We start from the raw sequence: 25,234 nt of genomic DNA on the forward strand, positions 1-25,234 counted from the left end.
TCAGAGATCTACTCATGAGTTTTAATTCACAGGAAATTTTCTATCATTTCTGACATCTTAAGCCAGGTAAGCCCATCTACAAGTGAGTTACCTAACCTTTCTTTAAAGTTTCCTTTTCCAGGGCCTCCCTGGTGCGCAGGCAGTTGAGCGCAGTGCTGTGAAGTTGTCTGCAGCCTCTACAATGCCGGTAAGATCCCTGCCGGCCGTGGAGATACCCACATGGCGCGGCAGACCTCCCCTGTCTTGCTCGCTGCTCCCCTCAGCAGTGTACTTCAGTCAGTCTACCTGTTCTGTTCCCCGCTCTGTCTCTGGTGAATCCTCTCACCCTCCCGCATATCTTGCCTGTACTCCGGTTCTTGTATAAAGGAATCTTAAAAAAAAAAAAAAAAAAAAAAGGTTCTTTTTTCACTAGTCCCCAAACTCACAGATAAAAAAGATATAATGTCTGATATTATGTCCTCCTCCCTTAGCTTATGCCCCAGTAATGATTTCTTCAAACTCTATAATCAAGTTAATAGTTTACAGCTTCTGACTTGGCCAAAGCAATACCAATAACAGAAATGCATATAAACAATTTACTATGTATGACTTAAAACCAGCAGAATTATAATTTTAAATACAAATCCCATTGACTCCATTATAAATACTATTGATTCATAAGTACAAAATTCTCACACATGTTCTATCTTCAGTCTATTCCTCATATATTTAAAATTCTAGGTATAAGTTTACAAATTATGAATGAATATTGTTACTCAAAAGTAGCCAGTAGTGATTTGACCAAGATGTAGGATGAGTCTGATTATTAAAATTAAAAAATACAAAAAAATAGAAATACATATAAAAAAATCTGTGGAAAAGTATTTAATTGTAATATAGAACATTATCAAGATGCTACTTCTAATCTATTCAAAATGAAAGGAAGGGAATAACAACATTGCTTAAATTGTTAATAAAATTGTACTTTTTATATTAGAAGTTATAAATCTGTAGCAGGACTTTATCAAAACTTTCATCTGACCTCAGACAACATATGGACTGTTCAATCAAAAGTTACATGTCAGCAAGAGAACAAAAATGAGGTAAAATTTTCACGAGATTTAATCTTTGATCTTTAAATAGCATAATATTTGCTATCATATCCAAGAGGGGTACTGGGGAGTAATTATCAAGGTTTAATCAAGAATAAGAACCCCTGGATTCTAATGTCTGCTTTATGACTTTGGGTTTAGTTTCACATGTCAGATAAGATTATGTTTTCTTTCATTCTGTAACTTTAATTTTTTAGACATTTACAAATGGCCATGAGGAACGAAATACCACAGAATAAAAAGTTGTATTTATTTTACTCTTAAGTAAGCTCCAATTATTTAGGGCACCAAAAAAGTATATAATAAGACTTAAGAGATTTTTATATCTTTTACGTCTTCGGTGTATGTATGCTGTGCGTGTTATGGTGCACATATATATAAACATTTTATTATCAACATAGCAAATGTCAAGTAAGAGTAATAAAGTATTTTTAATAATTTACATGTGCATTATTTTAAATGTGAGAAAGGGTTCAAATGAAGTCATTGAATATTTGAATTTACAAACATTTAACAAAAAATTTTCAGGGCCTCCCCTGGTGGCGCAGCAGTTGAGCGCTGGGCTGCGAAGCTGCCCACAGCCTCTGCAGCGCCAGTTCGATCATTGGCCACCAGCTAGGGTCACACATGGCGTGCAGACCTCTCCTGCCGCACCCGCTGCTTCCCTCAGCAGTGTACTTGGTCAGTCTGCCGGTTCTGCTCCCCGCTCTGGTGAATTCTCTCACCCTTCCACGCTTCTGACTGTACCCAGTGCTTGCATAAATAAATAAATAAATCCTTAAAAAAAATTTTTTTCACAACTTGATATTTTTTGTGTGGTTTAAAACGGTTGAAATCAAAAGCGGGTAGAGGGACAATGGTGTAATGGAGAGAGAGGTGGACTTTCAGCAGCGAACGTAACATGTAAATTCACACTGATGTATACCTGAAATTCATCTAATGTTATTTCAATAAAAATAAATAAATAAGATAGTATAAGTCGGCATATTGTTAAATGTTTGCTGCCATCTAGTGGCTAATTTTACCCTCTGAAATTTTTGCATTAGTTGTTCGTATTTCAGTTCTAGGACTACTGGCAATCTCGTGGCTAGTTAATGTAATATTGTGTTTGAAAGAAAATATCCACCATTGATACTTCAGTTCTATGGTTATAAATTTGGAAAAGAATGCATTAGCCATCCAATCTGATGTCATGATAAATGCAGGGGTAATTAATTTCTAAATAGGCCATCCTATTTTATATATGGATCCATTTTATGTAATACCTGAAACTTATGAAAAAAACTTCTTTATGAGTTTTGTAAGTTTTATAACAAAAGCTTGTCTCCAACATTTTTATAGTCTGGATTCTGTTGAATGCACTAGCATTTTATTTCCCTCTAAAACCTTTTTAGTGGTACAAAACACTTAGGGAGAAGATTCTAACTAAGTATTTCCTTCGTAAACCACAATAATTTTAACAGAAAGTCTTTTTAAGTTCAGACTTAACAATGATAAAATAAACATTTTATTCCTACAAGAATGTCCAAAGTAGTCTCAATAATAAAGGATACTGTACTAAAAAAGGTCATCTATCAAAACATTTATCTGTTACATACAGATGAAGGTATCAGATTATCTCTTTAGGGGTGCAGAGCTCATCTATGATCTAATAATAATATAAACTATCTGATTTCATCAACTTCAATAATTTGTGATAATTTATCTGCTAGGGAAAGCAATTTACAACTCACCTATAGCTTCCAATAAGATAAAAGAATAGAATACAATACCTGTTATTTTACAAATAGGTCAAAAAGCACCAATGAAAAATCACAGAATGCACTGCAAGTCCCAAAAGCCTCACTGATTCAGAGCCAGAGGAGCTAGAAGGTTATGAGGGCCTATCTGTAAGCGAGGGACTCAAAGAAATGTTTCATGTGTCTACACTTTAAAAAATAAAGCTTTCCAAAGAAACTTATTAAACAAGTTTTCCTCTATACACACAAAAATTATAAATCTTACATCAATAATTAACAAATCATACTAGAAATGCACAGGTTTAGTCTGAAAGCATTGCCACGAAGTTTAAAATTTCATTATAATAGCAGTTTAAGAACTTACAGCATCTGCTTTACAAATGGTGTTGGCTACATGTCGACATAGCATTTTTAGCCAGTTTTCTTTTGGAAGTTCTTCTGATGTCATCTGGAAACTGAGCAGCACATTTGCCTGCTCTGTTGGTGGCCTCACAAGCAAGGCAAAAGCATTATGACAATCTAGGGTTACAGAAAATCATCAACATCAAGTATTACTCATTGGAAAATGATAGATTTATGCAAGTTTAGTTCCCACAGAGCAACAAAATTCTAATGAAATTATCTCTTCTCCACTCTTCCTGTTCCCTTTATTTTCAATTAGGCAAAGAACATCACCATACAAAGCTGAAACATTGGAAAGATTTATAATAGTAAGTATACCACACGAATTTAATGAAATTCAGTAAAAATGATTTCCATGGCATTGAATGTTTTCTATAATGAAGTGTTTTTTTAAGTAGAGTGTATTATTTTTTTACAATTCCAGAACTTAAATTTTAACTTAAAATGTCATTATCATAATAATTCAGTAACTCAAATCAAGTTCAAGGAAATAAAATGTTAAAATATTAAAGTTGGTACAAGATGTCTTGTGACCGAGATGTTAAAACAGAACCTATTTTAATCAAGTTTCCATAATCAATCTCAAAACCTGGAGATGATTTAAATACACTATATAACCCTTAATAAATCCAGAACTTGATGAGTAAAGACAGCAGTCTAAGTTGCAATTCAAGTTTTCTTTAATTTTTCCTAACAAATTAAAAGTCTTTCATCATTAAAGAATGGGCTCAGTAATCAAACAAGATTACATTATAAAACATAAGTCTAATACCAAAATATGGCCATACACACCCATTACTAGGCACATATTCAACAGATGATACTGTGGTGGGTAGAACAAACTTGGCAATTTCAGGGCTTCAGAGAGCACTGGCACATTTGAGGGTCAAAGTTTTCCTTTATATACCTTTAACCCTGTCAAGTCTACATAGTAATTTTAGGTATATTTTAGTCATGCACATCTACTGCTGGCCCTATCCTAGTTGTTCAACCATTGTTAACAGGTAAGGTATACAATATGGAACACAGGTAATATATTTCTTTTAAATGCTAAAGGAATAAAAATCAGCTATATTGTGGGAGGTCAGGCTAGGCTACTATTTTGTCTGGTATACATTTAAACTCTTTGAAACTTCTTAAAGGATAAAGATATCCTACAGCATTTTCATTTGAAAAATTGAAAAATCAAGCCAGTTCCTAGACAAGGAATAAAAGTATAAGAACAATGACTTTACCAGAACTAACCAAAACTAAAGACAATCTACCAGTTAAAAACAAAAACAAACAAAAAAACATAAGGGAGTAAATCAAATCTATAATAAACTAAAACAATTTTTATTTAGCCAACAGTTCATTCAATGGGCATACCTTCTGTCTCCCTTATGTCCAGCACCTTCTTAATTTGAGAAAGAGGCATTAGGTGAATATGCTTAAGAGAAGCCGGAGGTCGGGTATGGCCATGAGGACTCCTAAAAGTACCAATAACCTTGTGTCGTTTTCTTGCTATCTGATTATAGAGAGGAAAAAAAGTCAGTTAGTAATATGAATATGAATAATGACAAAATACTTAAGAAATGGCACTAGTCGCATAAATCTCTAAGAGGTCACATGCAGCTCATTTGACCGTTAGTCATTCCAGAATTACTGTGATAAAAAGCAAAGTTAGTATGTGACAAATTTTTACATGTAATCAAAATTGCTCCTATTTATATGTGTAGAACTCAAGTCAGGAAATGAGCCAAGGGATAGAGTCTATGCAAAAGGTCCTAGAGGTGTGAACGTGCTAAGTAATGGGATCAAAGGACAGAGAAATCTTGAATTCAGGAAAGGAAAGTTGCTTTGGAATCTGTCTTGTATTCAAGATAACATATATTCAAGATAACAGATATCAGTTCAAGAGCAGAATTCACAATTATCTCAGCTCTTGGGTAAGGCGCTGAGGATTAAGGAGTGACTCACAGAAATAATTCTGGCTCTCATATTTAAAGATTATTAAGAATGAGGAAGATTAAAGAACTAAATAACAGATTAAACAAATAGTGCAAATTATAAACTCTAGGTGCTGTCAGCATATAACTATATCTAAACTGGGAACTCATGCAAAAGACAATAGGTAAATTAACAATGGAAAAGAAAGGAACAAAACAGCACTTTTACAATTCATGATATACTTGAGTTCTGTGAATTTTAGTCTTTTAAATATATTGTTTTCATTTCCATGAAAGCCTAGGATACCACTTTTGTCTTTTCAAAAGAACATCTTTTTTGTGTTTATAATTATCAACTGAAAGACATTAACACAAAATGAATTAGATTAAGTTACTTAATGAATTGATATTGATTGGTTACATCATGAATATGACAAAGTATGGCTGGAAAATGTACTACCTGGTGTTGGCTAATGAGAAAAGATCAGAGGGCAATTAGTATCATATTCACACTGAAGCAGAAATATGACACAGACCTATGCGAACGATCAAATATGAAGCGTTCATTTACATTAGTATAATGAAACTAAGCAAGAGCTCTTTGTTAAATGTTTCTACTGTAATACCTGAAATATACTTTAAAATTAATTTCCTATGCAATATAAATGAATTAAAGTTCATTTTTAAAAAGGAAACTGGTGTTAATATTGATAACATAAATGCTAATACATCAAGGTAAAACACAGAGAAGATATAAAAAGAAAAAATATATCATTAAATCCTTAGTTTAATTTCAGTAAAAAAATCACTTATCAAATTTAAGAAGTCACTATAAATATTACCTATCTTAAAATGTTTCTTTTACTATATTCCTCATTCCAAATATTTTTTTTTAAATACAAACAAGTTACAGTAAGAGTTTAGGATTATTAATCTGGAGGTACAAAGCTATTTTTAGAAACAGAGCCACTTCAATTAATGTGATTCTGAGACTAGGGAAAGCCAAGAGAGTACAACAAAAGGTGACCAAATTCAGGACAGCAAAGGAAAGGAGAGTCCAGGGTATCACATAATAGGTTTGGAAGCTACAAGGAATGACCAGTGGCAGAAATTAAAGTGGAGGTAAGTCAGTAAGTCAGTTACAGAAGACTTCACAGAATTTGAAGGGGGAATAAGATCAAAAACATAAAGTAAGCCACAACTCTTATCAGAATTAAGAAGATAAAAACCAGAACAGATTAGCAAGGAAGTACAGAAAACCCCCAATCTATCAGATGGAGCTGTCTTAGGGATTTCAAGAGGAAAAAAACCTGGGGCCTCCCCGGTAGCGCAGCGGTTGAGCGCTGGGTTGCGAGACTGCGCGCGGCCTCTGCAGTGCCGGTTCGATCCCCGGCTGCTCCCCGGCCACCGGAGGAGGGTCCCACATGGCGTGCAGACCTCTCCTGCCGCCCGCTGCTCCCCTCAGCAGTGTACTTCGGTCCTTCTGCCTGCTCTGCTCCCCGCTCTGGCTCTGGTGAATTCTCTCACCCTCCCGCACTTCTGACTGTACCCAGTGCATGTATAAACAAAACAAACAAACAAACAAACCAGCAAACAAATAAATAAAGCATGCCTCTATTAAAAAAAAAAAAAAAATTGAAGAAAAAAAAAAAAGAGGAAAAAAACCTAAAAGAAAAAAAAAAAAAGCAAACAAATAAGTACTGAATAACCAAGTACAGTAAAACCCTATGATAATGCAAATTCAGATAAAATGACTGAGAACTGACTCCACCTTGCCTCTGTTTTCAAAGACAGAGAAGGCTAAAGTTGTTATGGAGAGACAAGTAGTTCAAAATTATATGCCTCATAACTTTTTATGGCTTTCTCAGTTCAGGGTATGATCAACTGATATAGTATTTTCACTTTTGTGTTTTGTGATATTAATGATTAAATAAAAATATCACTTTTCATTAATCTCATAAAAACAAACCTCTGCATTTAATGCAAGTAATTCTGGTATTTTATTACACCTACTATTGTAAATGGCTTGTTCTCTAAGAATCCTTTGTATCTTAATAATATACATGGTAAAAGAGAACAGAACTTCAAGAAAAGTAGAAAAGTATGAAAGAAAAAGGTAACACATCGAATCACTTTAAAGAAACCAACAAAAAGCTATGGAATATCAAGTGAGTCTTCTGGCTAATGTCTGTCTTAACAAAATGAACACCTCTCTCTCCTGAGATGAAGGAAAATATATTCCTTTACACCCCCAATTAGACTGTTTACAGTTGCTTAAAGATACATTATTAAAAGATTTATAAAAGAGTTGAAAAAGCACAAAATGTCAGTTGTCCACAGGGGCAAGATGGGGAAAATTTTTTTTTTTACAATTTTTCTTTTCTTTTTTTTTTTTTTTTTTAAAGATTTATTTATTTATTTATACAAGCATTGGGTACAGTCAGAGGCGAGGGAAAGTGAGAGAATTCACCAGAGCCAGAGCGGGGAGCAGAGCAGGCAGAAGGACCGAAGTACACTGCTGAGGGGAGCAGCGGGCGGCAGGAGAGGTCTGCGCGCCATGTGGGACCCTCCCCCGGTGGCCGGGGAGCAGCCGGGGATCGAACCGGCGCTGCAGAGGCTGCGGGCAGCTTCACAACCCAGTGCTCAACCGCTGCGCCACTGGGGAAGCCCAAGATGGGGAAAATTTTTTAACTTAGATGAGAATTTCAGAATTAGAATCTCTGCACCCCATCTAAATACTAACTCACTCACTCTAAAATCAAATGACTTAAGTTAGAATCAGAGGCTTTTAAGTCATAATATTAAATAATCAAAGTTATCTTCATTAAAACATTGACTTTTCCTTCCTAGAAAAATCTACTTAAATTTCAAAAAGAAATCTTCACAATTATTTTGTGAATCTTAATAAATATAGACAGAAGCTCCCTAAGATTCTTAAGCTAAGCAGTGATTTGCATGGAAATAAATTTTCATTTCTACTTGGATTTAAGGACATGGAAATTTATCATACTTTTTAATATTAAGCTTTCTTAAAACACTTATTAACAGTATTAAACCCCAGCAATTGGTGTTAATGAAAAACATGCAATTATCTGAGTTCATTTTACTCTGATCTTGTATATTATACTTCAAAGTTTGGTTTTAAATATTCAAGAAATCACACAAATCAGCAATGTTAATTATATTAAGTACAACTTTACCTCTAGGCAGTCATTGAAGAGAAAGAGAGTTACTTGTTCTCCTCTGTCGCAGGGGTGCTCACCTAGAGAAATTGTTTCAACTCTTTGTACCAAACTTCGATGAGAAGACAAAAGATTAGCCTGTGTAGATTGAAAATATTAATAACAAAAGATTACTTTTGTTATTATAACTTTTAAAAAGTTATAATCTAAGAGAAAATGATATAAAGAGTCTATTCATATTAAAACTGTAGAATCTAAATAACAACAAAGAAAAAATAAATTTACAATCATCAAAACTGTATACTTACCGGGCATCCATCAACTTCATAAACAACATCAAAAATTTGTTTTTGTGCTTCTGTTTTTCTTTTATCCTCATTAATATGCCTGAAAATCAATCAGGTTATTTTTAAAACATCACAGAATATGAAAACTAAATCGCTTGTCACAAAAGTCCTTCCATGTGAATCTGTTACTTTTGATAATTGAATCAGTTAAAATATTCTCTAAAAGTATCCCAGTACATTAAAAATATCTATAGAATGTTTCATTAAAGTATGTTTTATTACATTTGTTATACCCTTTCTAAAATAAACATGTACAAACCAGGTTGAGAGAAATTCTAAGTCAATTGAGGTTTTATGCAAGTTGTTCCCAAGTCCTATGTTTAATCATTTCATTGAAACAAAAACTAAGTCTAATGCACACAGACAAAATGGAGTAAGAAGGAAATATCCTTCTGCTTGGAAAAAAAAAAAAACAAAAAAACATCAAAATATAAAGAAACAATGTAACCTAAGTATCATTTAGGGACATTTATAATTATAAATGCATATAACAAGAAAAAGATCTCAACACAATAACCTAGCCTTCTATTTTAAGACACAAAATAACTAAATGTAAAATAAATAGAAGGAAATCATAAAGATTAGATTGGAAATTAATGAGGATATAAAAATAATGGAGGAAAAGTGACAATGCCAAAAGGTGGTTCCCTGAAAAGATCAATAAAGCTGACAAACTTTAGGTAGGCTGACAAAGAGAGGAAGAAAGCTAAAATTGATAGGGCCTAGGGAGGAAAGGAAAGGCACCACACCTAGTATAGAAATCTGCACTTACATAGTATAGGTTGCATATACACATTATATGACTAATAATCTGTTTTCTTAAATATCATTTTTCCAGTACTATTCTTTTTTTTTGTTTTTTTAAGATTTAATTTATTTATACATGCACTGGGTACAGTCAGAAGCGCGGGAGGGTGAGAGAATTCACCAGAGCCAGAGCAGGGAGCAGAGCAGGCAGAAGGACTGAAGTACACTGCTGAGGGGAGCAGCGGGCGGCAGCAGAGGTCTGGGCGCCATGTGGGACTCTACTTCGGTGGCCGGGGAGCAGCCGGGGATTGAACCAGCGCTGCAGAGGCTGAGGGCAGCTTCGCAACCCGGCGCTCAACCGCTGCGCCACCAGGGAGGCCCAATAATAATGTTTTTTTTTTTTTTTTAAAAAACTACTTGTTGAACTAAGATTCCTGCTCCATGATGCCTGAATGAGTGCTGGATATTGAAGCCATCAGATGTACCAGGGTCAAGATAAACGGGAAGATGTAATAAGTTCTGGGGGCTGAATGTGAATACCAGAAACATCAATTGTGACAGGGATGTTCTGATGGACTGCTTGTTTATGACTGTCTTTAAGTCATTATAAAAAAGCCAGCTCAAGATGAGATGCCGCAACAGTCTCTGTCTTTGTCTTTCTCTTCCCACTGTCTTCTCAGATCAATGACCATGGCAGAATGATTTCTTCAGGGTGACAGGTCTACCATTCTCAGATCACTGGCCAGCCATCTAAATAAATGTGCTTCTTATAGATTCAATTCCTGTCTCTACTCACTAGCTTTTTATTGTGACAGAGAGCACCAGAACCCAAGCCTATTCCATCAACAAAACTACTAAAATTAGGATTAAAAGATAGGAAATCACTACAGGCCTTAGAGAAGCAAGGTGGATTATAAGACAACTATTTATCAACTTAGGAAATAGCTTAAATGAACACACAAATTCTGATAAAGAAACCAACCACAGACATTCAAGAAGATAATCTGAATACATCTATAAAAATAAACTTAATTAGTAATTTTAAAATTTCTTACAACAAAAAACCCAAGACCAAATGGATTCACTGATGAATTCTGCCAAATAACTGAAGAATTAATACCAATTCTTCAGTCTCCCCCAAAAGTAAAGAGGAACTACAGCCCAACATGAAACAAGTAAGAAAACTATAGATTGCTATCCTTTATGAATATAAACACAAAAATCTGAATTCAGCAACATATAATAAGGATTATATACCATGACCTCATAAGATTTTATCTAAGAATACAAGCTGGCATTGAAATGCAAAGATCAATTAATGAAATATAACATATAAATAGAATAAATAAAGGAAAAGAGCCACAAGACTACCTCAACAAAGTAAGCATTTAACAAAATCCAGTACCCTTTCATGATAAATATACTCAACAAAGAAAAAAATGAGAACTTCCTCAACCTAATAAAGGGAAACTACAAAAATCCTACAGTTGCCATCACCCTTAATAGTGAAAGAATGAATATTTTCCTCTCAGAATCAGTAAGAAGTCAAGGTATCTGTTGTTACATTTCTATTTAACACAGTACTAGAGTCTAGCCAGGACAATTAGATTAAGAATTTGAAACAACATTGATAAGTTGGACTTCATAAAAACCTACAGCTCCTGCTATTTGAAACCGTTAAAGAAAAGCAAGTCACAGACTACAAGAAAATATTTGCGAGTCACATAGTCACATACTGGTGAAAATCTTTTCAATCAGAATATACAAAGAATTATCAATGGACTACTACTTAGTGATCAAAAAAGATAAACTCATGCCATTTGCTATAGCATGGATGGAGCTGGAAGAGATTGTTCTAAGTGAAGGAAGTCAGAAGGAGAAAGATACAGAGGGATTCACTTATATGTGGAATATAAGAAAACAAACAAAGGCTCAAAGACAAACTTTAAGATGGCTCTTGCAGCAGACCATAGATTTGAGGCATTCAGGAAGGGAGGGAGAGAGAGGAGAACATGGGTGGAGAAGAGCACAATGGACTATGGTGGAACACAGTGGGTGCTTTAGAAGTGGGGAAACTATGATGACCACACTGAGGGAAGAAACCCTATATTGTGGGAAAATAAAAATAAAAAAGGAATGTAAAATAAAAAAATAAATAAACTTGGAGTTGTCAGAAAAAAAAAATAAAAAAAAATGACAAAAACTTTGAAGAGGTATATTGCTAAAGAAAATATGGATGGCAAATAAGCACAGGAGAAAAATGCTCACCATTCTTTGTTACTGGGGAAAATGCAAGTCAAAACAATGAGATGCCACTACAAATCTATTAGTCACAAATTAAAATAACTGACCATATTAAGAGTTGATAAGGACATGGACTATTTTCACTTTTGGTGGTAATGTAAAATAGTATAACCGCTTTGGAAATAGCTTGGCAATTTTTTACAAAGTCATACTTATGCCTACAATGAGACCCTAATCATTAGTATTCCTAGGAATTCTTCCAACAGAAATGAAAACATAAGTTATGAGTGCAGCTTTATTTGTAAGCAGTTTCTCTTTGCAAAACTGGAAACATTCAAAATGTATAGCAACATATGAAGGGTAAATAAATGGTGGTATAACCAAACAAATGAAAACAATGGGAATGAACTATTGGCATTAGAAACAAGGACAAATCACGAAATAATTGTGCTGAGTAAAAACTCCTAGACAAAAGAGAAAATTCTGAGTCCATTTAGATAAAATGCTACAATTTGCAAGTTATAGTACTATAAAGAAGAGCATTTATTGCCCTGAGATAGGTGAGACAGGGAGAGGTAGGAAAAAAAAATTACCAAAAGGCAAAAGTGAATTTTTGAAGGGGAAAGAAATGTTCTTTATCTTGAGTGGTGATGGTTTTATAGGAGTGTGTGTATGTAAAAATTAAACTATTTTAAATGTGTAAACACATGCACACGCAAACATGCACACTGAGGCTCTTACTACATTGTCTGCGACAAATTAATGTTGATAAGCTAAGTATGTGTAACTAAAGTAGCGCTCCGATTTTAGGTTTCTTGGTTTGCTTAAATAGCAAGGACTAGTTAATTGGTGGTTTCTCATTATCTCCTTTACCTGACAGACTACGGTTGCTTCAATTAACCATAATAAGCATTTAACCTCTAAGCTAAAAGTTCAAGAATCTCAATTGAGAACTGGTGAAATTCTGTAAGGTTTATAAATTAGCACCCAATTCAACATTAAAATAGTAGCTCCTATCATGCAACATTTATTGAGAATCTATGAGCAAGGATTATTAGCAAGATACGAAAATTCTCAGAAAGTTTAGATCTTGGGGGGTGGGGAGTGAAAGACATAATAATACCAATTATTTTACCAATTTAGCTCATTAACCCTATAACACCTAGCTATACACTATTGTAATAGAGGCAACAAGTCAAATGACTAACCTATTCCCTACTTAAGATTACTATATAAATTTTGCTTACCAAAATGTTAACACATAAATAAAAAACATCAACTCCATAGTGGTATTCTACACACTAAACAGGTAAATAGGACAAGTACATCCTCTCTGCTTTTCTCTTTTGTGAAAATATGTTAACACTGCTTCATAGTTTGTTGAAAGGATCAAAGTAAATAAGGTATCACGGTATGTTAAAATATAAAGTGTTGAGGAAAACTATTGTCCTGGTCCCAAAATAACAAATCAAAATGAAGGTTGGATGATAAACATTCAAGATACGTTCAAAAAACAAAATATCCAACTTTCCAGAAGCCAACAGAAGCTGGTATTTACTACTTAAGCATTAGTTTAGTGCTGGACCTTCTCTCACTAGAGTTAGTCAAGTTTCTAAAAGATTGTCTGCTTTTCTACAAGTACTTTGAAAAACTTGATTTCATATAAAATAAACACCTATAGAATTTCAGAAATCACTTAATTAAATCTATTGAACGTTAATACGTGAAGTCCTAAGACTTAAAGTGACCGCCAAAGCCCAAACCAGCCAATAGTGAGTTTTCACTTCTGTTCATAATAGTTAAAGAGATCATTTCTGACCAGAGCTATGTTTTAGATAGCTAGTAGGTAGCCTAAATTTAATAATCAAACTCCCCATATTAGTTTCATGGAGTTTATAAATTTAATACATCTCCAACTAATCTCTTAAGTTTAATTTCATAAAATTCAAGGTAAGAAATAAAAAGTAGGACCTCCTTGGTGGTGCAAGGGGCTAAGCTGCAGCACTATGAAGCTGTCCGCAGCCACTGCAGGACGAGTTCAATCCCCAGCCAGGGAGCTACCCACATGGCACAGCAGACCCCTCCTGCTTCACCCACTGCTCCCCTCAGCAGTGTATTTCAGTCAATTAGCCTGTTCTGTTACCCACTCCGTCTCTGGTGAATCCTCTCACCCCTTGCACCTCTGGCCTGTACCTTAGTTCTTGTATGCATAAATAAATAAATAATTTTTTTTGGGGGGGAAAAAGAAAAAATAAAAAGTAAAAAAATACTATAGAGCTTTTCATTTTACCGTAGCCAAATTCCCAAGTTATATTTGAATTGCTTACATGAACAGGGGGTTAGGGGTGGAAGTTCTGAATATTTATTAGTGCATCTATAATATATTCAGATTTTTTAAATCATTTTAGTCTCTATGCATCATAGTTTAATATCTTCAGCTATTTTTGATTAATGTTTTCTTAAAATACTTCTCTTATTTTAATAGCTACACTATTAGAAAAATAATTTCGGTATTATCTTACAAAAATTTGCTACTGATATTTTTCTTTCCATTTATGGCTATCAATTCCATTCTAAATCTTAGAATAGTAAATATCGAAATAATTCACTTACGTCATGACCTCCTTTAGTGATTCAATAGCTTTTTCTAAAGTACATTTGTCAGGATTTTCTTCAGCTGTATGCTTCTTAAGATCTGTAATGATAAAACGTTCTTTCCATGATTACAAGAAATTCAGTAGTTTTCCATCTAAGACTTAAAAATAAAACAAAAGCAGAAAATGCTGTCCATTTTGACAGATACAGGCTGATTAATTTTCAAAGATAGTATCTAACATTTAAGCGAATTTTATTCATTGTTCCCTTAGTAATTCTGTCCTAACACATTTGTTAATGTTTCCACATCATTTATGACTAAATTTTCAGAATATATATGTAATTTCAGAACATGAAACACACATACACTATGTGTAATATATATTTTATATATATATATATATAATACACAGGTTTTCTTACATGACTGTTTTAATTTTCTTCCAGTAAAGTGTGGAAACTTACAGACTCCTCACATTCTATATATGTTGAATGAAAATACATGATCCTCAAACAGCTGAAAAATCAGGTATGTCATATTTTATATTGAAGCCCGTGGCTCCAACACAGAGAGCATTCAGTGCTCTTAAGAGCAGATTTTGTTTAGTGTAGGTACAACTTCATGAGATGCTTATACTCTGACTCTTCTTCTCCAGGTTCTTTTATAATGTTCTCTATGCCATGGTCCATCTAATGGCTCTCTAGTACCATGTCCACCTAATCTTTTCAAAGGCTAGAACAAACACTTATACATGGAATTCATTTTAATCATGGCAACATTTTTTAATGGAATTCTACCAGTACTTAATGGAACGATAAAGAAGATAATAAGGGAGAAAAACCCACTCTACTCTGTAAAGTTGAAAGATTTCTTTGTTTAGATGACTGGATCAAGAAGATGTGGTATAGGGTCTCCCTGGTGGCAAAGGGGTTAAAGTCTCAGTGCTATCAAGCTATCGCCACTGCGGCGTGAGTTCGATCCCCAGAGGTCTGCTGCACCAACTAACCCACATGGTGCAGCAGACTTCTCCAGTCTTACCCACTGCTCCCCTCAGCAGCATATTTCCATAGAGCCACCTGTTCTGCTCCCACTCTGTCTCTGGTGAATTCTCTCCCCGCTCCATATCTCTTACCTACACCCTAGTTTTTGTATGCATAAATAAAATAAATTAAAAAAAGAAAAGATGTGGCATAGGGGGCATCCCTGGTGTCACAAGGGGTTAAGTCTCAGCACTATGAAGCTATCCAAAGCCACTGCAGCACAAGTTCAATCCCTGGTCAGAGAGCTAACCCACATGGTGAAGCAGACCTTTCCTGTCTCACCTGCTGCTGCCCCTCAAGAGTGTATTTCAAACAATCCACCTATTCTGTTTCCCAATGTCTCTGGTTAATTCTCTCACCATCGCCCCCCACCCCATACCTCTGGCCTGTAGCCCAGGTCTCATATGCATAAATAAATAAATCTTTTTTTTTAAAAAAAGGTGTGGTATATATACACAGTGGAATACTACCCAGCAATCAAAAAAGATAAACTCATGTCATTTGCAGCAATATGGATAGAGCTAGAAGGGATTATGCCCAGTGAAATAAGTAATAAGGAAGAAGAAAAATATTGAATGGTTTCACTTACAGGAGGAATATAGGGAAACCGAACAAGGGGTCAGGGAAAAAAAAAAGACAAAACTATTAGCAAATTATAAATCTGAGACAAACAGCAGGTGAGGGAGACAAAAAGGGGTCAAAACAGGAGAGAAGAGCACAAGGAACTATGGTGTCAGTTCACAGGTGATATAATGGGTGGGAGTTTTATGGAGATTACACCTAAGGGGAGAAATCAAGTATCTATACAAAAATGAACAGCAATTTAAGAAAAAATAAACTACAATGGTAAAAAAGAAATAAAGGTTTCTTTGTTTATATATTCTCTTTAAATCTGTAAAACAGCATAGCTTTTAAAGATGAGAAATCAATTTATAAGGTAATAATTCTAAAATCCATTAGATAACCTTAAGAATAATCACATTTTTAAGTTAGTACTGTAATTCATACATTAACCAAAATATTTTAAAGAAAACAATAGATCTCTGGGCCTCCCCGGTGGCGCAGCGGTTGAGCGCTGGGTTGCGAAACTGCGCGCGGCCTCTGCGGCGCCGGTTCGATCCCCGGCTGCTCCCCGGCCACCAGAGGAGGGTCCCACATGGCGTGCAGACCTCTCCTGCCGCCCGCTGCTCCCCTTAGCAGTGTACTTCGGTCCTTCTGCCTGCTCTGCTCCCCGCTCTGGCTCTGGTGAATTCTCTCACCCTCCCGCGCTTCTGACTGTACCCAGTGCATGTATAAACAAAACAAACAAACCAGCAAACAAATAAATAAAGCATGCCTCTATAAAAAAAAAAAAAAAAAAAGAAAACAATAGATCTCTAACAGTTATAAAATTAGCCTCCTTATTTGCTATATATACTACTGCAGTTAAAATTAAAGGTACAGGATCAAAATGCTTTATTACTACTACATTGTTCCTGTTTACATAATTTTTAATTTTCATACTTAATTTCAAAATATAAAAACTGACATTGTCCTAAAAATATTCACTACTTTAGTCAGCTAAATGTAAGGCATACACATATTCTTTACTTCACTGCGAAGTTAATTAATAAAAATTAATACTCTGCTGTGAAACTTTCCTCCATTACCAAATCTGTAGTATAAGCTCTAAAATAAATGTTATGGTCACTGCAATAGTTTTCTGTACAACCTAAGGGGGTAAAGTAGCATAAGCCCAAGTATAAATAACTTTACTAAAATTCAGAAAAAGGACTAAATAACTTGAGACAATTGAATCACATTTCATGTTGTAATTCTGTGGGTGAATTCTGTATTTACATAGATGTAAACTGATTCTGAATTAGTGACACAGCACAAAATTTAGTAAGACTCAGTGCAGAGACATAAAGTATAATACTAGAAAATATAACTGATATCAGAACAAATAAAGCACTTTAGACTTTATAGCACCAGTGATTAAAATTATCCATAAAGATATTAAAATGTAAGATAAATTTTAATTTTGAAATCTGTGAAAATGAGAATTTCAACCTTTTTAGAACAAAACAACTCCACAAACACAGTCAAATGCCAGCAAACACATAAGATAAGTACCATTTAAAAGTAACACAACACTTGGTAACCTCTGTACTGGTCGAATGAGAAGTTCAACAAGGCTCTGTCGTCCACATTCTGGTTTAGCTTGGTTTATCTGAAAAGGATAAATTTATTCAATGATTAAAAAAAAAAGGTTTTCTGCAAAGATCAGATACCCTACATTTATTAGATAACACCCCCACAAGAAGTGTTCAATAAGAACAAATATGATAAATGAGATGGTGGCTGTTTTCTGGCAAATTACTGTGGCCTGAAACGATCTACTAACTAGCCAAGAGTTAACATCTTAAACAGCGAGTTCCTCTACACACTCCATAAATATTTCATTTTAGGTTTCTCTTAAGTCTGATACCATGGGATAAAAAAAGCAAGACACTGTTGGGGGAGGGGGGAAATCATTAAAGTCAAACAATATTTCACTGTAAATTTTTGGTGTATAACTTAAAAAATAATAACATAATAATAACCATATACAACATTCTCATTCTCTCAGAAGTCTTTTGTACCCTGCTACTTAATATGTCATCAAATTTTCTGAAGTTAACCATCACTGACACCAAACAACTAAAATTAACAGATAACATTAAGGTGTTCCCACATGGATATATTTTTACTGACAGTATTTACTTAATTCTTTGTAATTTTAATTAACTTCTTCAAAAACTATTCATAAATTTCCAATTGAAAGAAAAATACATTACCTTCAGAAAAGCATGAAATCTTGGTTTCTGTTTTTCACATTTAATAATTGTTTCCTTGCTCATCTCAAAGAAGTTTACAAAGGGAGGATAGGTTTTTACCAAATCTTTTGACTAAGAATAAGAAAAAAGAAATAATTTGTTATGCATGCCACCCTCAGATAATGAAATTTTAAGGCTGAATAATCAGTAGGCATAACCTGAGACTAGATGCAAAGAAAAGTTTAAAATAAATTTCTGCTCAAGTTAAATGCAGAATTTTTTAAAATAAAATTCTCAATAAAGAGTTAACTGCTAAAGAGAATAACTAGTACACAGTCTAAACCTGAAAAGCAAAAAATCCAGAGAAAAATAAAAATGTATTAAAGTTTAAAGTATTGACACAAGCATGGCAAAGTTCTAAAATCACTGAGTTCATAATATGGTAATTAGAAGAGTTGATTTATGAGCACACAAAAACATGTTATTATTAAAGGATCCAAACCACTATTTAAAAACCTATTATACTACCCAATAAAGTGAATCAAAAAAAAAAAAAGGAAAATGTCTTTGCTAATTGCTAATTAAGTAGACTCTGAGGTATCAAGAACATATGTTACAATAACTGATATATTTGGACTTCTAAGCCCACCAAAATAAAAAATCTAAGAGATGTATGCAAGGAAATTGAAGGTCACTGAAAACAGAGTAAATGTCCCACAAACTAAGGCACTGACTGAAACTTACAAATCCTATTCACAGCACTTCTTCAAAATGAATTTACTTTATTTGATAAACTTAAGCTATATGATTCTTATCCTATTAAAGATATGGCAGTTCCTTAGAAATTTCTGTACAGAGCAAACAGTCAACTGAGAGAAGAATTAAAAATTACAGAAAATTTCAAAAAAATCATCTCTGGCCATTTTTGAAGAGCAAATAACTGGGTATGTAAAATTAGTGTTCTTAATGACCTAGGGTTATAAAGAAAGGATTCAACTATATATAAAAAGCACATTTCATAAGACAAGAACATTGCCAATGTATTTTACAAATACAACTATGTCAAAGTTTTACACTCTCTCATTTAAAGAGGTAATTTTCATTCCACGCCAGTCCCTAATCAAATACTTGAATCCAAAAACTTAAAGAAAAAATACTTACATATTTAAGAAAGATGTCACCAATGCTTTTGCTCTCGTCCCAATTAACAATAAGGTCTTCAAGGTCATCCTGAAAGAATACAAATCAAAATACTTGTGAACTTGATGGTTCCCTGACTATCTTTTTATACTTTTCAAAACATTCATTTGAAAGTGGGATTTAAAGTGTCTTAATTTGATATGCAAAACAATAACACATTTTTTTCTCCTCAATAAAGAATCAGATTTTTCACTATGGAAAAAACATTCAAAATATTAGGAAAATAAACATAATATATCAAGTTAATAAGACAAAGTCTAACTTCTCAATATGATGGGATAGTTCAACATCTTACTATTAATATAAGGCTTATTTGGTATTATTAATTATAGAAACTAGTTTCAAAACAGCTGTTGAAGCATCTTATTTAACATCAGTCACTGGAAACTTATCACAGAGGTCAGCAAACTTTAAAGGAGCAGATGGTAAATATGTTAAGTAGGCCATAGGGTTTCTGTCGTAAGTGTCTCTACAGAGTGGAAGTAGCGACAGACATTAACTATTAACTGTGGCTGTGTGCCAATAAAACTTTCTTTACTAATATCAGCAAAACTTTATCCAAATCCTAAAACTGGGTGGATTTGGTCCATTGATCATAGTTTGCTAATCCAGGTGAACAAAACTCTTCAATCACTATCTCAAAATTTATTTGTCACATGAAAAGAAGTTCAGCATCTCTTATCATTATAGAAATGCAAATCAAAAATCACAAAGAAGCATCACTTCACACCTGTTACAATCAAAAAAGACAAGAAACAACAAGTGTTAGGTGAGCATGCAGAGAAAAGGGAACCTGGAACCCTTCTGTTGGTGGAACTGTAGACTGGTACAGCTATTATGGAAAATAGGATGAAAACCCCTCGAGACCATATGATCCAATTATCCTACTACTGGGTATTTGAGGAATATGAAAGCACTAATTAAAAAGAGATACACGCACTTCCATGTTAATAGCAACATTAGTCACAACAGCCAAGAATTGGAAATGACCTCAGAGTCTCTCTATAGATGAATAGATTAAGAAGATAAGACATATACACAATAAAATATTATGCAACTATAAAAAAAAAAGATGAAATTCTGCCATTTGCAACAACATGAATGGACCTGGAGAGCACTATGCAAAGTGAAATGAAAGACAAATGCCACATGATTTTACTCATGTGACAGATAAACTAACAACACAAATTAAAAACAAATGCCCAGACTATAAGAACAAAACAATAGTTTTCAGAAGGGAGAAGTGGGGTGGGTAAAATAAAAGCTGTTAATTGTATGGTGATGGATAGAAATTAAACTTTTGGCAAAAGAATAATGTAATATAAACAGTTGGTACACCATCTATATGTTATAAAACAAGTAGAAATCAATAAGTAGAGCCTCTTATTTCAGATGCTCTCAAAGTATCCACAGGTAAATTTAAAACCTCACCTCACTCAAAAATGAATTGAAAATGGGCTATAGCCCTAAGTATGAAAGCTGCAATGGTACGACTTTTAGAAGAAAACACAGGAGAAAATCTTCAAAACCTTGGACTAGGCAAAAATTTCTATGACATCAAAAGCACAGTAAATAAAAGGAAAAAGTATAAATGGGACCTCAACACAATTAAAAACATAATTTAAAGACACCATTAAAAAAATGAAAAGACAACAGTGGGGAAGAAAATACAAGCAAAACACATAACTGATCAAGCATTTGTATCTAGAATTTAAAGAGAACACTGACAACTCCATTAAGATAACAAGCAACCCAATCAAAAAATGGGCTACAGATCTAAGCATGCATTTCACTAAAGATATTATACAAATAGCTAGTAAGTATATGAAAGAAGTTAACATCACTAATCACTATGGAAATGCAAACCAAAATCACAATGAAATATGGCTTCATTTCACAAAATGGCTATTAAAAAGAAGGTATACTGACAAAAATGTGGAGAGAGCCTCATTGGTGATGCAGGCGGTTGAGCGCAGCGCTGTGAGGCTGTCCGCAGCCTCTGCGGTGCGGGTTCCATCCAGGCCAGCCAGAGACAGATACCCACATGGCATGGCAGACCGCTCCGGATTCGCCCACTGCTCCCCTCAGTGTATTTCAGTCAGTCTGCCTGCTCTGTTCCCCTCTCTGTCTCTGGTGAATCCTCTCACCCTCCCACACATCTGGCCTGTACCCTGGTTCTTGTATGCATGAATAAATCTTTAAAAAAAAAAAAAGATTAAAAAACAACAATGTGGAGAAATGTGAACCTACATCCATAAACGAAATTCAAAAACATGCTAAGTGAATGAAGTCTCATATAAGACACCACATAGTACAATTTGAAATTCAAAAAAAAGGTAAATTCATAGAGACAGAAAATAGTCCAGTGATTGTCTCGAGTAGGACCAAGATGGAGATGAACTATAAATGGGCATAAAAAAAATCATATTGGGGCCTCCCGGTGGCACAGCAGTTGAGCGCTGGGTTGTGAAGCTGCCCGCAGCCTCTGCAGCGCCGGTTCGATCCCCAGCTGCTCCCCGGCCACTGAAGCAGGGTCCCGCATGGCGCGCAGACCTCTCCTGCTGCCCGCTGCTCCCCTCAGCAGTGTCCTTCCATCCTTCTGCCTGCTCTGCTCCCCGCTCTGGCTCTAGTGAATTCTCTCGCCCTCCTGTGCTTCTGACTGTACCCAGTGCGTGTATAAATAAATAAATAAATAAATAAATAAATAAATAAATAAATAAATAAATAAATCTTTAAAAAATCATGTTGGGAGGGATGGAAATGTAATATAATAGATTTATGGTGATAGTTAAATCACTTGTTAAAAGTTATTAAAAGCAATGAATTATATATTTGAAATAAATTTATGTGTAGACATGTAAAATGTACCTCAATAACGTTTAAAAAATTGATGCATCTTTAAAAATACTTTATTTTTAAAATTTCAATACAGTTAATAATGATTGATAAATCCCACATAAACAAAGGTTCTTCAATAATTTTAAAGAGTGTAAGGTAATCCTGAGACCAAATAATTCAAGAACCACTGTCATATGCTAGCAAATTCAGAAAAGTTCCAAAGGGGGAAAAATTATTTCCAATAGCATAAAAAGGAACTCTAAGTAAAAGTATTATATCAGCCTAAAAGAAACAATATTTTACTATCTGAAATAATGATTAAATTAGTTAATACTTATTTTTAAAAAATATTTATTTATTTATGCATACAAGACCTGGGATACAGACCAGAAGGGCAGGTGATGAGCGTATTCACCAGAGACAGAGTGGGGAGCAGAACAGGTAGATTGACTGAAATACAATGCTTAGTGGAGCAGCAGGAGAGACAGGAGAGGTCTGCTACACCATGTGGGTTAGCTCCTTGGCTGGGGATTGAACTCATGCTGCAGTGGCTTTGGCTAACTTCATAGTGCTGAGACTTAACCCCCTGAGTCAGGAGGGAAGCCCCTTAATTAGTTAATACTTACATAGCTATATAGCACTTAGAAGCATCCCTAAAAGGTAGTGTTCAATAACCTATTATTAGCTATATTTTACTATGTATTTAGAGTAGAGAGGATATTTGGAAAACTGTGATGGAATACAGAAAAAACTTCTGGCTCTAACACATAACCCTGTGGTAAGCTTTAAAGTGTAAACATACAGGATGGCTGTATATAATTATGTAAGAACAATGCTCACAGATGGCAAAATATTCTGTAGGTACTATAAAAAACAGTCTACTCTGTTTCTGGGTAACATTTAATTCCTAATATTTGCTGACCAAAGATTTCTGCCTTAATCAACTGCTAGCTTAGAACTAAGTAACAGAGGAAAAGGCTTACAATGATTTAAGTACTTTGCCCCAAATCACAGTCATGAACCAATATTCAAATTCAAATTTGACTCCAGATTCCATTTGATGTATACTACAATTCCTCAACAAAAATAGAGAATCAGACTGGCAGTTGAGTTCCCCAAGTTCACTGCACAATGGAACAAACTGTCAGATTCCCCAGTATATCTGTTCCTTAAACAAGAAGGTACCCTGAGATTCACACTAAATTAACAAAAGATAAACATAGTAATAAAAAGTACTCCCACCAATGCCTTCTTATTATTTTCATCTTAATTCCATATAAAAGTAGGCATTTGCACATCAAGAACCAGTGTTGACTAGTACTGAAAAGGAAAAATGTGCACACAGGAAAAGACAAATGTTACTAACTTCAAAAATCATCATCTTGGGGCTTCCCTTGTGATACAAAGGGTTAAGCACAGCTCTGTGAAGCTATGCACAGCCTCTGCAACACAAGTTCGATCCAAAGCCAGCCAGGGAGCTACCCACATGGCACAGCAGACCTCTCCTGTCTTGTCCACTGCTCCCCTGCACAGTGGATTAGTGCATGCACCTGCTCTACTCCCCACACTGTCTCTAGTGAATCCTTTCTCACATGCACACCCCAAACTTTGGCCTACACCCCAGTACTTGTATGCATAAATAAACAAATCTTTAAAAAAAAAAATTCTCATCTAACCTAAGTATCAGCACATCAGTCCTTGGAGGAAAGTCTAAAAGTGTCCACATAAAGTCTAGATGAGGAAATGCACTGAATCCCAGTGAAATACTCTCATATTTCAAAGTAACATGACCATCATTCAGCAAACATTAACAGCCAGAAACCTACAGGTAAAAAACAGTTCTAAACCTTCATAAAACTTCTGAACATTACTCAAATTTTGAATTTAGTTTATTATTAATATGAAAGGCATTATTTAATGTTCAGTGTCAGGCACTACGTTTAGTAATGTATATAAACTTTTTTTTAAAAGTTTACAACCACCCATACTATTACTCCTATTTTAGGTAAGAAAGTTGAAGATAAAGCCACCTAACACCATACCAAAATTGTTTTATTCCATTGTCCATATCCTTAACCACTATATGATACTATAAATACTGACGTTGGTAGTTTTTAGAAATTCTGTATAGGTGGGATATGAAAAAGTACAAATTTGATACATTTACATAGATTACTTGTTTACAGCATGATCAAGAAGCAATAGTGTATCACTGACAACTAAGACAAGGAAAGAACTTAAGTGTTCACTGATGGATAAAAAGAAGATGGTATAAAGTTATGTGCCACTAAATGAGAAGAGGATATTCTGAGAAATGCATTATTAGGAGAATTTATAGTTATGTGAATATCACAAAGTAAAACTGCACCAATTTAGATAGTTAGCCTATACATCCAGGCTACATATATAATATGTACCACCAACATATGTATGGTGGGTGTCTAAAATGTTGTTATGCGGCACATACTTGCATAAAATGGAACATTATTCAGCGATTTAAAAAAGGAAATTATAACATCTGTGCCAACATCAGTGAATGCAGAGAGTGTTATGTAATATAAGTCAGACAGAGGAAAAACAAATATCACATGATCTAACTTAAATATGGGCTGTGACAAACAAATAAAAGATCAACTTCAAATATAGAGAACAGACTGTTAGTTGCCAAAGGAGGGCAGGGTCACAGTAGGAGAAAGAAATGAAAGTCAAAAGGTACAAACCACCAGTTATAAGATAATTAAGTCATAGAGGTATAAAGTACAGCATTGTGATCATAGTTAATTGTACTGTACAGTAGAAAAACATAGATGTTAAAAGTTCTCATCACAAGGAAAAAGAATTGTAACAAGGTGGTGATAAATGTTGACTAAATTTATAGTCAACATTTATTGACTATAAATTTTATAATTATATGATAATTATTTTGTAATATATACATATTTCAAACCATTATGCTCTATACTTAAAACTAATACAAAGTTGTATATCCTGCCAATATATTGACATATCAAAAGAAAAGAGAAGAAACAACTTAACAATGGATTTAAGAAAACAGACCTTGAAGTTAGACAAACAAGGGTTA

At 34.3% G+C, this 25,234-nt stretch overlaps 1 protein-coding gene across 12 annotated transcripts in view; it reads right to left on the reverse strand.

Annotated features, from left to right (window-relative positions):
- Positions 1-25,234, reverse strand: part of ECT2 (epithelial cell transforming 2) — a gene marked incomplete at both ends in the record, with an annotated part of 66,577 nt that overhangs the window by 19,444 nt on the left and 21,899 nt on the right. For 11 of the 12 annotated variants that reach the window (XM_084231824.1, XM_084231821.1, XM_084231819.1 and 8 more), the window contains 8 exons: positions 3,195-3,349; positions 4,601-4,739; positions 8,361-8,480; positions 8,651-8,729; positions 14,294-14,375; positions 17,432-17,528; positions 18,136-18,246; positions 19,276-19,344. In XM_084231824.1, the coding sequence (XP_084087950.1) occupies positions 3,195-3,349; positions 4,601-4,739; positions 8,361-8,480; positions 8,651-8,729; positions 14,294-14,375; positions 17,432-17,528; positions 18,136-18,246; positions 19,276-19,344 (852 nt within the window). The remainder of the gene's footprint in view (positions 1-3,194; positions 3,350-4,600; positions 4,740-8,360; positions 8,481-8,650; positions 8,730-14,293; positions 14,376-17,431; positions 17,529-18,135; positions 18,247-19,275; positions 19,345-25,234) is intronic. The other variant, XM_084231822.1, reaches the window with a different exon arrangement.

This window comes from Talpa europaea (assembly GCF_964194135.1).
Source record: "Talpa europaea genome assembly, chromosome: 4".
Lineage (NCBI taxonomy): Eukaryota > Metazoa > Chordata > Mammalia > Eulipotyphla > Talpidae > Talpa > Talpa europaea.